General features: G+C 42.6%; 3 protein-coding genes across 4 annotated transcripts; all 3 read left to right on the forward strand.

The window, feature by feature from the left end:
• The first annotated feature begins 1,943 nt into the window (after nucleotides 1–1,943).
• On the forward strand, nucleotides 1,944–4,926 carry LOC133161820 (tumor suppressor candidate 2-like). Its single transcript, XM_061290465.1, has 4 exons — nucleotides 1,944–2,096; nucleotides 3,123–3,362; nucleotides 3,474–3,594; nucleotides 3,762–4,926. Exons 2-4 carry the CDS (start codon nucleotides 3,208–3,210, stop codon nucleotides 3,825–3,827), a joined length of 342 nt encoding a protein of 113 aa, XP_061146449.1. The 5' UTR covers nucleotides 1,944–2,096; nucleotides 3,123–3,207; the 3' UTR covers nucleotides 3,828–4,926.
• Nucleotides 4,927–8,167: 3,241 nt separating this feature from the next.
• Nucleotides 8,168–12,781, forward strand: hyal2a (hyaluronidase 2a). 2 transcript variants are annotated; one of them, XM_061290460.1, is made up of 4 exons: nucleotides 8,168–8,408; nucleotides 9,203–10,134; nucleotides 10,692–10,781; nucleotides 11,378–12,781. In XM_061290460.1, exons 1-4 carry the CDS (start codon nucleotides 8,384–8,386, stop codon nucleotides 11,780–11,782), a joined length of 1,452 nt encoding a protein of 483 aa, XP_061146444.1. In that variant the 5' UTR covers nucleotides 8,168–8,383; the 3' UTR covers nucleotides 11,783–12,781. The 2 variants fall into 2 exon arrangements, with proteins under 2 accessions (XP_061146444.1, XP_061146445.1); XM_061290461.1 differs by having other exon boundaries at nucleotides 8,170–8,408; nucleotides 9,162–10,134.
• Nucleotides 12,782–13,276: 495 nt separating this feature from the next.
• On the forward strand, nucleotides 13,277–16,152 carry hyal1 (hyaluronidase 1). Its single transcript, XM_061291691.1, has 4 exons — nucleotides 13,277–13,415; nucleotides 13,940–14,829; nucleotides 14,917–15,006; nucleotides 15,100–16,152. Exons 2-4 carry the CDS (start codon nucleotides 13,942–13,944, stop codon nucleotides 15,424–15,426), a joined length of 1,305 nt encoding a protein of 434 aa, XP_061147675.1. The 5' UTR covers nucleotides 13,277–13,415; nucleotides 13,940–13,941; the 3' UTR covers nucleotides 15,427–16,152.
• Nucleotides 16,153–16,408: the final 256 nt, after the last annotated feature.

The following is a 16,408-nucleotide window of genomic DNA, read 5'->3' on the forward strand; positions in this document are numbered from 1 at the left end:
TCCAACAACCTTGATTTAACATTGATCATGTTACCTATGCGTGCATCAGGTAATCCGTCCCTTTTTTTTTTCCTTCTTTTTTTTTTTTCTTTTTCGCTCGTGCGCCAGCCAATGTTATATGATTCACTTACGCTACATAGCCAATCATAGCATTGACAGTGCCTGAAAATGTGAAAACGAGCAGCGACGCATCCACTCGTCAAGCCAAAGTACCGTAAATAAGAGATGGTGCGGTTCTTTTAAGATGGAATGGTTGTCGGAGTGTGTGCAAATAAAAGAACGGTGAAGCTGGGTGGGATTTTCTCTTTTTGGAGTGACAATGGTCTACTATGCAAAACACGCAGTGAAGCAGCCAAAGTGGCGGGCGAGTTGACGGAGGGGAAAATATGGGACTGAATGGAAGTTTGGCTACCTCAAGCGTCACATTTAGCAGAAATGACATTTGAAAGCTGTTGGGATTGTACAAAGACTCAAGATGGGACAGGGGGTCGGTACATTATTGTGGGAGAGCACAAAAGACCGACAGAAAAGGAACGAGCTGTCACACAAAACAAATTCCGACCTTGAGTGTGTTGAAGTTCTCGTTGGCAATATTTTATTTTTATTTATTTATTTATTCGTTCAGTCATTCATTTATTTATTTACTGCTGCAAGCTGGTGGCGTCATAGCCTATGACACCTATGACTCACTCATAAGTGCTCTGCGTCACAGGGACGTGACTGCGGGGTTGTTCCTCCCGTCCGCGAGGTGTCGCTGCGAGCTGGTTCGGCGCGTCAACACAAACAGAAAAGCAAGCAGTGCGTTCGCTGCACACGTGAGCCCGAACGCCAGCCACAATGTTGTCTCGATTAAAAGCCAAAGTGGGATCGGTTCTGCTACCGGGAGACGAGTTCTGCTTGGACACGACAGCCAAGGCCGACACTATCTCGCTAGCGGGCCCTTCCAAGGCGGACAAGGTGCTTTGCGGGCCCGGGCTGCGGCGCAGTGGCGACCGGCTGTTGGCGTATAAAAGCGGACTTACTTCTGCGACACAAAGAGCCAAACATGTTCTGGCTGGACGCCCACCACAAGAGGGTGACAAACAATACACAACACGCGCAACAGATGTCTTCCCCATTGCTCCCTTACGCGTCCGAATTTGTCAAACGCTGTGGAGAGCGAAGCGCGTTGGCGACGTCATCAAGAGGCAACAACCGTTCGAGCACCCGCGTCGAACCCCCGGGCGTGGGCCAGGATACGGACCGGCCCGCCTCATCATTTTATGTGGCCCGCCAAGACAAATTGGGTGTCATGACTAGAATTGCAAATTGGCTTCACTTTCAATAGTATCTTCTTCTTCTCTTTTTTTTTTTTTTAATATTTCACCAGTTTTTACTTGTCTGATTTGAAAAGGAGTTATTTGTCCGTTTGCTTTGTAGCTCATATGAGGTGCTCATACTTTTATTTGGGTTGACAGTCATAATGGCCCTCCGAAAGAAGCTATGACTACAATGCGGCCTGCCGAAAAAAAGAGAATCCATATTTTTGTTGTTGTACTTGACTATCTGTAGTGCTTCTACTCAAGATAACACATGAGCCAAATCTTATTCCGCCAGACCTTTGGTGAAAGAAATGAAGCTATCCCTGCAAATTGATAGGTACAGGTTGTTCATGGTTTTTCTCAACAAATGTCAACTAGAAAAATCAGTTCAGGTAGTAACCTGCCTCTCTTGCCAAAAAAGTTCACTTGGTACCAATCAAGTGAAGATTGTCACTATAGAAAAATGTAAAGTTTTAAGATCGAGATATTACATATATTTAATATAAAGTCTATTAGAGAACAATAGCAGGACTGTTGATTAACTGGTGCCTAAAGTCGACATTCAAGTGACTATCACATCCTTTTAAATGTGACAAATGCGCACCAATTTAAATAAATTTCTATCAGGATGTTTGGTGTTTTATTTTTTATTTTTATTAAACTTCTCACAACAAGTTTTATTTCAAGCCTATACATACAAGATTGAGCCTTTAAGGGGTGTGTTATCTTGATCCCTACACTGCAACCGCCTCTAGCAACGAGCGTTTACATCATGGAGATGAAAAGGTGTAGAAGGTAGGTTGTGAAACGGTAACACGGTTCGGAGCCGCGGTTTGCCCGGTAATAGCGTTAAAGAGAGTAAAACATTCTATTTAAATAACAGGTGTCGTTTACGTTTTACCTCTCGTTGCTAAGCTGCGTCAGAGGAGGCTAAAGGGCTAGCATGGTTCACTTAGCTGTAGCTAGTGGTCGGTTAGCCACCTTCCTAACCGACTATGTGCTCCAAATAGATTTTCTGTCGTCATTGTAACATGTATGTTTTGTGTACGAAACACGTGGAGTGATCAATACTATCCCATGAAAGTAAGGCTAATAATTATGACGTCAGATCAGTTTGTTATGGCCCAGTTGGTTAGCATCCCCCGCACTAAAGCTAACTTATGACTTAACATTAAACGATTTTATTTGTAACTGCTTGTTATTTGATAGCTGTTTCGAGTTTTTGTTTTATTGTTATCTTTTAAATAAGCATCCAGGAACCACCATGTACTCATTGGGCATTTCAGTGAATTCAATGCAAGAGCTCTATAAGTTGTCTTTATTTTTAAAATGATAATTTTCTACTAAACTAGCTATGTTCAGTGTTAATTGCCAGCGAGGTATACATTCAATATGCTTATTGGTTTCAATAAACTTGTCTCTGATTACTTGAGAGCACCAGATGCTTCACATGGAGCATATAAATCCAGGATGTATTAATACTTGCGTTGTCAACCAAGATTTTGCAACTCTAGCCTTTCACTAACAGGAAGCCAGTGAAGCAATTTGAGAACTGGTGTTAGTTACTATTCTGGCAAACAGCACTATTTTGTTAAAGTGCTCTGGCATTCATCATAATGTGCACAATATGCAAGATAAACACATATCAGACTTCTCAAATCTTTTCAAAACATCCGACAACTAGATCCCTGCTGTTTTTGTTCAGATGCTAAAATGCTCAAATTCGGCCGACCGATCAGTTCACTCAACTTAATATGGTGAGTTGTTTAATTGTGGCCACAAGAATGAAGTGTGATTTGTATTGTCTCGTTACTTACTCAGCTCCCGGCTTCATTAAGGAATTGCCAGGCTGGTTCAAGAACCAGAGTAGCGCTTCAACTGAAGACCTAATGATGCCTTACGTGTGATGAGAATGGGAGGAAGCGGATCCAAAGCCAAAGGCGCCTGGCCTTTTTCCAGTAGCGGGTCGGGAGGGGACTCTGCCGTTAATGGCAGCGAGCAGTCGGTGGCCCGCCTTAAATGTTCCAGAAATGCAACACCTTTTGTTTTTACAAGGAGGAGGTAAACACAGATGATTAAATTATTTTTGGTTATGTTGGAACCTCCAAAGTTGTACAATGATTAAACTTTGAGTTGCAGGTTGCGTGTTTAAAGTTACTGTTGTGTTGGCAGCTCGCTATACTACGACGAGGATGGCGACCTTGCCCACGAATTCTACGAGGAGACGGTGGTGACAAAAAACGGCCGGAAAAAATCCAAGTTGAAGAGAATTCAGAAGAATTTGATCCCACAGGTGAGCTCAAAGTGTTGGGAAGAAAAGTGTTATTGAACACTAAACTACAAAATGTTATTTGTGTTGGAAATTGTGCCCGAATGCTAAACCTCAACTGAAATGCTGCCGAATTAAATGAAGTCTATTGTGATGTTATTTCTTTTTTTCTTTTTTCTTTTTTTTTTTAGGGAATTGTGAAACTGCAGCATCCCTGTATTCACGTAGACTTCCCCATCATCCTCTGTGAGGTGTGAAGGTTGTTTTGTCATACCATGAACTCTTCCTTAAAGAGGTCAGACCCGACCAAGTCTGTCAGTCCAAATATGAACTGTGGTCCGGAGAAAGAAAACGTCCATTACCAAGTGACATCCATGTTTTGTCATTCACACGCAGGTAGTACCGATGTCTGTCATGTGTTCACTGACTAGCTGATACAGTATACAAGAAGACTTTAAAGGGGACATATTGTGGAAAATTGACTTTTTATTGGCTTGTATATAAAAGTGAGGTTGGGGTGAGCAATGGGACAGCTCTCTCAAAACAGGCTAATTTCAGAGTTAAAAAAAGTCATTTTTCAGATCTGTTAGTAAGACAGGAAAAAAGTACATTATGTCTCCTTTAAAAACAAAACATCATACTATGCTGTATTTCTCCTTTGAGGTGTTATTTGTGCAAAAAAAAATACTAAGGGGTGTTCAGGCCACACTGAAAAGAGAAATAGAAAAATGAAAATTATGAGAGTTGTCAAGTCATAATTTGTAATATATATATTTTTTTCGAGATGCATTTTTTTGCTTTGACTTGCGTTCTTTCTGCTGTGTCTTATAAAGACACAGTAAAACTTTCAAATGTTCTGCCATTAATTAATATCTTAAGGGACCCAAAAAAGTTATTTTATTCACTGTATATATATATATATATATTTTTTTTATTAATTGGTTGATTACTCGGTTACCTGAATTTTGTTATAACATGTATTGGAATTGGCATTTGTCGTATCCTATTGATGACTTGTCCTATTACAACTTTCTCTTTGAAATAATGCAGCTATTTTTTTTCCTTCTTTTCAGTGTGGCTTCATAGTTGCTTATACAAAATGGCAGTTAGTATCTGCCTTGAGTAAGCCGTACACATGTAGCAAGTGTGTTTGTGTATGTGTGTGAACTCATCTTTAAATGAATGAATGTGTAAATATGCGGCAGGGTGGCGGTGGTGTTTTAGCAAAATAAAAATTCCATTTGTGGGCCTTGTTCAGTCACGTGAACTCAGACCTGCACTAGTGAAAATGATGCACTGTAAATAATTCTGATGCATTAGTTGGAAATACTTGAATAAATAGTTTACTGAGGTGAACTTCTTGTGTTGGGACAGAGATTGTGTCGCTAACAGCCCTTTATTTATTTGTTTATTTATTTTTTTGTTTATTTATTTATTTATCTATTTATTTATTTATTTACTTATTTATTTATCTATCTATCAGATTGATGAAACTGTAATTTACTGACCAACTTTTAAATGCTGCGTTTTTAGCATTTAGCTACGAGTATGTTCACATTCTTGTAGTTTATGTTTTACCACTAGATGGCATCATTTCAGCAAACTCCTGAATTGAGCTAGTTGCTGCTTTTGCTTCACAACAATCCTCTGGCTATTGTGCTTGTCATGTAATTCTAGGGCCCAGCTAACGGACTAAGACTACAATCATGACAATTTGCGGCATGGCCGTCACCGCTTTGGCAGGGCACCAAGGCTTAATGGCAATGTAAACATATTTCCAGGCCTCTTTCGTGAGCAGTAAATGACCTGCTGTTCTTTTCCAGGCTTGCCGTGCTGTCTGTAATTGTGTGGAATGTGGTTGGGTGTGTTCCGGTGCTAGAGGTCACTCATTTTCATGCGCTTCCTCTCCGAGTCTCTTTTGATGTCATGCTGGGAGCTCAGTGAGCAATCGGGAAAGATAAACTCCTCTTCTTTTGGGGCCACCCGGCTTTATTGCATTTAATATGGGTTCTTGGAGCTCATGTGTGACAGAGTTACAAGAGGAACGGCTACTGCGGCTGACACGTGCTCAGTGAGAAACTGAAAAAAGGTGGCTTGACTGTAATACAGGATATAAAATACATTACCACTTTCTCACAAATGTATCTAAACTGCGACCTTTGTCCTTATCGGGACCTTTTGTCCATCAAGATAATGATCACATTGAGTGTCAGGCCACAATTCTGGCCATGGGCAGGATGAGACTGCTATAATATTTCCATTGAGGAACTTTTGCTTCACTCTACTTCCCTTCCAAGGCTCTGTCCTCTTCCTGCTTTCTTTGTGCACAGGAACATCCTGAGGATCACTGAAAATGTTTTGCTTTAATCTAAAGCGCTGAGAATAACGGAACTATAAAGGGCGTGATATCAGATTCCTTCCTATTTTAGCTCGATAAGTATATTTGCACAGTCGTGTCTTGAGAACTCTTAAAAAGATAAAATAAAAACATTCTCAACACACCCATATGACAAGATAATCAAACCCATTCCCAGACCTCAGACTTAAGAAATATATACATGGGGGGACGGCTTGGGGTGGGCCCGGCCGATTTCCTTCAGTTCATGGACCCCTCGCCCAAATACATTCCATCGCAATCAAAGAGTGGCGTGGCCCCCAAAGTGAAGGTGGCAGGGTGTGCTCACCGTTTCCCTGCCATTGTTTGGACTTCCTGCCTTTTGCTGATGTCACGTTCAGGAAGCCAAGGTCAAAAGAGGAGGCGGAGCCCCCCTGAGGGGAAACAAGCAAGCATGGCTTTGTTCCCTTTCCCAGCCTTCTTCAATTCATACGGATTCTTTCGTAAAGCTCTCGGTGGGAGGGACCTCGATGACACTTTGGTGAGTCAGCACTGGCTTGGGAAACAAACGGCGGAAAACGTCTCACTTCCACCTCATGTACGCTCTGGAAAAGTCCTGTCGGGCAACTTTGCCTGAAAAGTGATCATTTTTGAGATACAAAAATGTCACGAATAAATCAATGATATGACATTTCAACTCTGATTAATGAGTCATTGTTTTTCTTCTCCTCAAAGCAACATTAAATGACCAAATTTTGCCATGTCGCACTGGAAAAGTTAACATTAGGTGTGCTTGAGTGGACAAGTTTCCTCCCCACCTTTTCGACACAATTCCAGTACAGTAAACACAGCCTCTGTTATCTTCAGCATTTGCTGGTGTCCTGCCAGGGGCTGTCGTCGCCTGCCTCTAGGCATGGTGGCCATGTGCAAAACACATGCCCGCTGTCTCAATGGAGAGGTGGCAGAACAGCCACCACTTAAGTTGCAAGCTTGGAAGAAAAAAAAAGTCATTTAAATGGGAAATAAACCCCAACTAATTATAGAGCAACAAACCACTGAAAGGAAATCTAAAAAAAGGAGCCATTCAGAATCCTATTTTCTCATTTATTGACCGTACCTTCGTCGTGTTTTTGCACGGAAACCGGTGTTTTTAATTCCACTTTTCCTTTGTGTGCTTCTTGTTGGTCGCTCGTCCAAACTCTCTTACCTCAACGTCTTAGATTTAAGTGAGGCCCTCTGAATGCTCCTTCCGCCACTAATTGTAGTCGGCTCGGAGGCGCTTGCCCGAGCGTGCGGCGCAGTAGCAATCAAGAGTATGACTGTTCACATCTCGCATGTACGCTGTTCGTAGTAAGACGACGAAGTTTTGTTGAAGCTGTGTCGTACATTCAAGCCTATTGAACATCTTAACTTGGGATCAATAACATAATCAAATGTTATTGCACAGCCACTCTGGTAGATGGCAGTATTGCACTCATTTTTTTCAGTTAAATTGACTCTTGACATTTTTTTTTATTTAAATTTAACAATGGGGTGCTTGGTAATTAATGCAAAATGTTGTTTCTTTCCTGAAAAGTAAACCTTTTGAGATGCGTGGATTCCACCGCAGCAATTACATCTTATGCTTTTTAAAAAATTATTCGACCTCATCTACAAATGACCTGGCCCACCGGTCCATTTATTATTAACTCAAAAAAGGCCCTTCAGCACAAAACTCCTGCTGTAAACAATCAATTCAATTTCCCCTAAGAAAATCTCCTGTAAAATCGGAACAAATTGCAACCATTTGTGTGGTATTTATTTTAAACCAAATTACTGTATAATCACTGGAAATCATATTTAATGCGTGTTCCTATCCCCAAACTAATGGGTAGAAAAGCATGAATGAATTTTGAGTAAAGTTTCAACCAAATTGGCATACATTTATCTGATTATAGTTAAAAGCCACCTCGGAGCAAGTGCTCATTTGCGTCCCTGCTTTTTATTTTTAGGAAAGAGACAGAGTGGCTGTGACCTTGCATGAATTTCTACTCTATCTGCTTCACATGGCCTGTGACAAACTTTTCGGAGCATACCATTCCACCGCTACCCCACAGAGTGTTTGGGAGACTTGTTTTAGGTGAATAGAGCCAGATTCCGAAGCAGAATCACTCTAATACCACACAAATTTGAATTCTCGTTTTTTTGGACACAAGAGGTGGTTTGACAGGATCCGCGGATTTCGGAAAGCTACGGTACGGCCCCCTTTTGTTTCACCCGAATGGAATGTTCCAGTGGTGGTTGTATCTTCGCAGGGGGCAGCTGCTACTCGTGTCTTCAGCCCGCTGGGAGGCCATCTGAACCGTCTCGCAAGCTGGACGGCGCAACACTTCTGCAGCTTCTTAACACAAAGGAAACAACAGCGATGCTCACTTTTTCTTCTTTCATACTTTGAGGGAACTTAAACCCTAAAACGGTGGTGTGACTTGTCGTTGGGGAATGCTTGTCCACACTGTCGGGAAAGGTAAGTAAACTCCCTCAACTGATGATGACTTGATTTTGTATTTATGAAATATAACATTTTTGTTTATGAACTGGCGATGCAAGTAGAATAGAAAAAAACGTCAGTGAACGTCTTTTCTAGGTCAAGAAGTTTCTAAAAGATGCCTTTATATGTAAAAGCACGTAAAGTGCGACGATGACACCAGCTTTATAATGTTATGTCATGTTCCTGTGATAACTATTTAGAAATGAATCCTTACAATTGTTAAAAATGCCCCATTTTACAGAAAACCCATCGTCCCCCTTGCAATAAATAAAAATTCAATTCATTCGTTTCCACTATATGTATTCTAGTAATATATTTGGGAATATTTCCAAATTGACTTAGGTTCCGTAAGAGGTAGATTTTCTTTTGTGAAACACATGGTAAAATCTGCATTGCCTTTTATAGGTAAAACTTACAAACAAAACAAGCACAAACCGATAAGAAGTAAAGACACTAGAAATAAGAGTCAAGTATTTTTAGTTTAGTGACACATTAAGCCTCATCAGATTAGAATTAGTCTTTAATCAGTGTTATCACTGCTAGAAAGACTTTACTGTTAGGAAAAGCCCAAAAGCTCAACAATAAACCTCTCTAACAGCAATTTGATGAAACAGGGCCTCATCCTATGCAGCTTAACTGTGTTTGGAGGTTATTGAAAACATTTCATGAAAATCTAGATGGAAAAAGAAAGCTAAAAATAACCTCATTGAGCTGTCTTGCTAATTACAGAGCAGAGAGTGACAGTCAATTCTGTCTGTTCCCATCTGGAGACATGCACTGGACGGTGGCTGATTGCAAAGCTCTGCTGCTGCTGATTGTTCTACTGTGGGATGAAACCGGAGCCTTGGGACTGAAAGCCACAGTATGGCCACTGTACTCCCAGAAGCCCCTGCTGCTGGCGTGGAACGCCCCGACAGAGGACTGCTCTCCACGGCACCGGGTCTCCTTCCAGTTGGACCAGTTCCAGATCGTGGCCTCTCCCAATGAAGGTTTTGTGAAGCAGAACCTCACCATCTTTTACAATGACCGCCTGGGCCTGTACCCCCACTTTGAGCCGGACGGAACGCCCGTCAATGGGGGTCTGCCGCAGGTCGCCAGTCTGGCGCAGCACCTGGACAAAATGCCAGAGGGGGTGAAGAAGTACATACGCGAGCCCAACGCCAAAGGCCTGGCGGTTATTGACTGGGAAGAATGGCGCCCTCTGTGGATACGCAACTGGAAGGCTAAGGACATTTACCGCCGGCATTCCCGTGAGCTGGTGCTCCAGAAGAACCCCACCTGGCCACCTGAGAAGGTGTCTAGAATGGCTATGCAGGAGTTCGAAATGTCCGCCAAGAAGTTTATGCTTGAGACTCTGAAGCTCGCCAAGCACTTAAGACCCAACCAGCTTTGGGGTTTCTACCTGTTCCCGGACTGCTACAACCACGACTACAGGCTGACCCTGGAGAGCTACACGGGTCGCTGCCCCGATGTGGAGGTGGCACGCAATGAGCTGCTCAATTGGCTGTGGACCGAGAGCACGGCGCTCTTCCCGTCTGTCTACATGGGCACGGTGCTGCGCTCCTCTGCTTCCGGGCGCCAATTTGTGAGGAACCGCGTGAAGGAGGGTATGCGTTTGGCGTCGGCGGGTGATGGCTTGGCGCGTCCCGTCTTTGTGTACACACGACCCACATACATGAACTCTCTGGAGCAGTTGACAGAGGTGAGAGACCTTTCTTGGATCATCCTTCCAGCCATTTTCTCTAGAGTGATGGCTGAACTAGAGCCTAGCCTGGTAGACTTTGGGCAAGAGCATATATGTCCTGGATTGGTCACTAAATCACTCAGCCCGGATACTGGTAATCTATCAAATCGCAACAACTTGGCTCAGTGTGACCTTTTCTCTGTGACCTTTTGGACAAACAAAACCTGGCTTTTCTCCTGTTTTTTTCTGGTACCAATTGAAATTGCATTTCACGGCACTTTGATCAGCAGCAACTTCACTGAATCATAGCTTATCAGCAAGCGCAGTCCTTTCCTGTGCTGATACAGCGCATTTGTGTTCGGATAGGTGTTTGAAAAGCTCGCTAACACCCTGTTGATGGCTATTGCATTTTGTATTGCGTATTAGCATTAAGCTAGCATTAAGTGTTTTAAATACACAAAGTGTAATTCTCTGCCAGTGGACAACAACTTGGAGTTGAAACCTCTGTTTAAAGAATTGCTCACTATCCGTTTTGAGTTTGACCCATTTACAGAGTACATGGTCATGTGTTCCAGATGGACTTGGTGTCCACCATCGGGGAGAGCGTGGCTTTGGGTGCAGCTGGCATCATCCTGTGGGGAGACGTAGCCTACGCCAGCAACAAAGTAAACCACACTAATCATGACGCACGTACTATACTGTATAAATGCAACATTTGCATGTGATGTAATCCTTTTCAAACAGCTGCTCTTGTCAGATGTCTTTCTTTTTCTTCCTCGGAGCGCCACATCAAAAACCAGAGTCACATGGTAACACGGAACGTCTTTGATGGCCCTAGCTTTCCTTCTTTGTTTAGGAGTGAAACCCATGTCATTCAATCTTGGCAGGACACGTAAAATGTTAGAGGAATTGAATAAAACGAATGACGAAGCGACACTAATCGTCCTTTAATCTGTTTGCGTGTTGAAATGGATAAAACAAGCCCAGCTCAATACACCCTGTATATGATTTACGAGCTGACTTTTGGTGAGAGAATTCAGGTACTGCCTAGAATGGTGGCCCAAGTTGAAGTTAGCAAGAGAGGCGGATTACTACCAAGAAGCTGACACTAGAAAAACAACACTGAAAAAGATCTTGTTTGAAAATTTATTTTTCTTTATTTTATTTTTCTGCAACGCCAACATTTATTTCCCAGTCCGTAAATTGGGCCCCCTGTCCGCAAACCGTAACTCTTGTCTTTCGTGCCTTTGCTCTTTTCCAGACGACCTGCTCGGAGCTGGATGCTTATCTTCGGGGTCCACTGGGCAAATACCTCCTCAACGTCTCCACGGCAGCCGAGGTATGCAGCCAGGCTCTGTGCGCTTCCCACGGCCGCTGCCTACGCCGGGACCCGGACGCCGACGTTTACTTGCACCTAAACCCCGCCACGCACAGTTTGCGGGTCGGACCAGGCGGCAAGCTGGAGGTGGTCGCCCAACCGGTCCAAGGGGACTCGGCGGGCTTTGCCGGCGGGTTCCAGTGCCAGTGTTACAATGGCTTCGAGGGGGAGCGATGCGAGAAGATGGACCCTCTATACCAGAAAGGGGCAGCGTGTCGAACTTCGGTGTCGGCACTGCAGTGGGTTGTCTTACTGCTCTTCTATGTTGGGGTGCAACACATACTGTAGACCAGGGGTTCGCAAACCTTTTGGGTCCATGGACCGCTTACCTGGGTTGTTAAGATGGGAAAAGATCTGGAAATTTTACTGTGAATTTCCAAGGGAAGATTGGGAAGTGTATATAGTGGAAAAAGTCCAAATATTTTCATTTCAAAATCAGATCATTTCAAAACTAGAAACTAAAAAATTAAAGAGGGTATTTCAATATAAACAACTGATATAGCGCTTGCAGAAGTGTGGACACCCTCTTATAATGGAGGATGTGCCTGTGCACAGAATTGATCACTCATACTTGCCTATTAATGCAAGGATGTCAAATTTATTTGATGATGCCTTACAATCATCAAAGCATTGAGTGGCCTAAAGAGGAGTCACTTGTAATATGCAGTTGTGTACTTTTTAAATGATAAGACATAATATATTGCAAATTATTTTGTGGAACCCCAAGCAATGACTTGTGGACCCCAGTTTGAGAACTACTGTTGTAGACACACACACACACACACACATACCTGTCTGGTGCCTTTCAAATGCTGTAAAACAGATGACAAAGTGATTTTTTGTTGTTGCAAAACACTGTTGCACGAGAAAGGGGAAAGAACGTTATTTTGTAACTTTTTCACCTAGCGAGGGCTTTGGTGGAATGATGGTGTTTACGTTTTGCTCCCAGTTTCCTGGCCCTCCCCATGTCTCCCAAAGGTGTCAGATTCCACGTTTCCCACAGTGGATGAGATGAGATGTTTGCTGAGGGAAAGGTGGAGCAGTCAGTGCCTGAGCTGACTTGAGGCTATTGTGATTTTGATGGAGGCCATTGCAGTATTTATTTGAATGTACTTTATCTGTTTTCACATGACATTTCTGTGCCTTAAATGCCACAAAGACTACTAAATTAATTTACTACAACAGTGTGAAATAACATTTATTGTAAAAAAAAGAATCAATTCAAATACGTTATGTAAAGAGCAAATGCTTTTCTGAACAATAAATACAATCACTTACAAAAATGTACTTTATTTTCTGTTTGACATATTTTGTATTTTGACTAATTAAATTAGTATCATAAATTTGATCTTTTATAATATTAGTTATTTGCTGACATTTTTATTATTTTTTATTTATTATTTTTATTTTTATGTTTTTATGTCTTCAAAATAATCTCAAAATTTTATTTTGGGGGGGAATTTTATAGAATTTTGTAGACAATCATTTAGGGTTTAATAAACTTTAGTAAGCAAATTAACAGTAAATTATTCTAAATCATTCTGAGTTCCCTTTTATTAAATATAAATCTTATGAATTTGTTTACTTAACTGCCTCCATTCTCATAAAAATCCTAATCGTAATATTGATAATAGATTGATAATTATAATTCTTATTTCCTGCATTGTCAAATATTATTATACAATACAGTCCCCCGATTGGCTGTCGGAGATCCTATAGGCTATTTCTATTGGCTGGGGCAGCATAGTGAGCGGAACCCCAAGGACGACTCTGATTGGTTGTGACAAATCCTCGTCTGTTTTGGTCCTCTTATTTTTTCTTGTGCATTCCAGTATTCTAGTCACAAGACTTGTCTTGTTTTTAGTATGTACTGACTCATCACAATTAGTGTAGCAACTCAAATACTTACTAACGAAGGAAGGTAAGTGTGACATTTCTAAGAAAATGGGTAATTGTTCGCATGACACTGTTACTTTTTGACGTGGGTTTTAAGTGGAGCTGCCTACTTCTTCAGAATTGAGAACTCAAACCAAAACCTAAACTCTTAAGATTGGATCTGTAAAGGTAATTCGAGTCGGCATCTCTTAACGTTGAGTTAGAAGTTTACAAGTTCACAACATGCCTTATGGTGCAACGTCCACTCTTGTGGAAGACTTTTGAAGCAAAAGAACTTTGCCACATCACGTGATGATGTAATAAACTTTGACATAGCTGTGGTTGGGATATGACTTAATACATATATGAAAACAATTCTACTAAAAACAGTAATTAATCAAGGGTGCCATGTTGATGTATTTTTGCACCAATCCAGTTGATAATGCCATACGGCTTGTTATTGTAATAAAAATATATAGCCTGGCTGTGACACAGGGTATTTGAGTTATGTGGTCACATTAGAAATGATTTATATCACTAATATTCTGTTGTTTTATTTCTTCCTCATAGGCATGAGCTGCTTTCATCCTATCCCGCTGCTGTTGTTTAGCTTACTTGGTCACCTTCAGGGCGTGGCCTTGTCACCAGTCCCCTTCTCCCAGCAGCCCTTTGCGAGTGTGTGGAACGCACCCTCGGCTGCCTGCCTCTCCCAATATGGCGTGGATCTCGACCTGGGTACGTTCAGCATCGGCCAGAACCAAAACCAGACCTTCATGGGTGACGATATAACCATCTTCTACACAAACAAGCTGGGTGTGTACCCGTATTACAGCCAAGGCGAGGCGGTAAATGGCGGCGTGCCGCAAAATGCCAGCCTTGAGAAGCACCTGACAGCGGCGACAGATGATATCCGCAAGTACATCCCTGACACGGACTTCCACGGCCTGGCTGTGGTGGACTGGGAGAGCTGGAGGCCCGTTTGGGAGAGGAACTGGGACACCAAACATGTGTACTGGGAAGGATCACGTGCACTGGTCCGAAGTAGGCATCCAGACTGGAAACCTGCTCAGATTGACGCTTTAGCCCGTGTTGAGTTTGAGACGGCCGGCAGGAAGTTCATGGAGGAGACGCTGAAAGTGGGTCAGAAAGAGCGGCCCGGTGGACTGTGGGGCTTCTACGGGTTCCCCAACTGCTACAACTACTACAAAACTGGCAACTATACGGGCGAGTGTCCCGCAGTGGAGTCCAAAAGAAACAATGAGCTGACATGGCTCTGGAAAGTCTCGTCAGCTCTCTATCCAGACATCTACCTCAGCCAGGAGCTGCGGAACCTCGGCAGGGAGGTGTCACTTTATGCTCGCCATCGCATTCTTGAAGCCTTCAGAGTGGCGCCGCCGCCTCGGCCCGTTGTCCCCTATGCCACTATCGTCTACACCTACTCGCTGCAGTTTCTCTCCCAGGTAAGTAAAATGGCGTATACAAATACTGTAGTCATTTATATGAAGTTTTTATCAACATAGGACATATCTTTTGCTTCCCTCATGCAGGAGCATTTAGTCTACACTGTCGGAGAGAGTGCCGCCTTGGGATCTGCAGGAGTAGTCCTCTGGGGTGATCATACTTTCTCCAAATCGAAGGTACTGTACAGAGGGGGGTCTGATGAATACAATTTTTGACCTTCATTTGATTAATATTACAATTTTGACAAGTCCACAATTCTCTCCCCTCAGGCCTCTTGCAACGCCGTCAAATGGTACATAGACAAGACCTTGGGTCCTTATTTGGTCAATGTCACGTCAGCGGCCATCTTCTGCAGCCAGACCGTGTGCTCGTCCAGAGGCAGGTGCGCCAGGAGGGACCCCGAGTCGCAGGTCTACCTCCACCTCCACCCTGCCCGCTGGAAGGTGAAGTCAGAGGAGAGGGTGCAGGGCGGGCGCCATTACACAGTCTTGGGACGGCTCAGCACGCAGGATGTGATGCTCATGATGACCCGCTTTGAATGCAAGTGCTACCCCGGGTGGGTGGGCGACAGATGCGCCACGCCCCGGCGGGGATAAACACTGATCCAGTAAGTGATTCATGGAACAAGTTGTCCTTTTTTTTTTTCTTTTTTTTTTAAATGTTTTCCATCAGGTACCACAGATAACATTGTTTTTCAATTTCTGGAACCATTCAGTGTAATTTCACTTCCTTTAAGTGGTGAATAATATTTTGAAGTGAATTAAAAACACATTATAATTTTAAAAAGCGGAAATTCCCTTTTCTGATCATTTTCGTTTGTGGAGGCTTCACTTCATACGTTTGATAGACACACAAAATGTTTTTCTTATTGCTGAAGACTGTGTAGTGTCATTCCTGACCAACAGGTGGTGATGTAATCCAGTGTAAGGAACTACATCAGTGCATTTTTGATGTAGGGGGTCCCTGGTGTACCTAAAAGATATTTTGCATTTACAATGGGGTGCTATGACACAGCATTAAAACGAAATATTTCTGAGATTAAGTATTGAAGAGGTATCCTTGCTTTTTGTGAGCTTTTCAAATGAGGCCGGTGCCTCAATGTTGATCCTGTATCAAGTCGCTTGTATTTTTCATGCTGACAATGACCACATGGAAATGTCTATCATGTGCTTGGCGCAGTGGTTTAGTTGGTTGCTGTCTGAGACCTTTCCGGAATAGCACGCTGGGCGTGAGTCAGCAACATAAAAAAAAAGTATGCTTATGTTTATGGGTACTGCTAGACTAGCTGGTATTAATGGAATAATGAAGACCCCCTCCCTCCAGTTGCTGCCTCCAGTATTTCTGCTTATTTATCTTTTTTTTTTTTGGTTGCCCTTGTTGTAACTGTAAAAAAATAAATTATTCTGAGAAGAATTAAATTAAAATGCCATCTCACACAAAGGTTTATGATATCTATTTGGAATAGAAACTGGTGATGACACACTGGTTGCCTCAACAGTTAAACATCGACAATGTGTCTATATGATTTAAGCCGATTGTCAGCCATTAGACGCGTGAACGTCATACATGTCCACTTTG

Source organism: Syngnathus typhle, linkage group LG11 (genome assembly GCF_033458585.1).
Source record: "Syngnathus typhle isolate RoL2023-S1 ecotype Sweden linkage group LG11, RoL_Styp_1.0, whole genome shotgun sequence".
NCBI classification, from domain to species: domain Eukaryota; kingdom Metazoa; phylum Chordata; class Actinopteri; order Syngnathiformes; family Syngnathidae; genus Syngnathus; species Syngnathus typhle.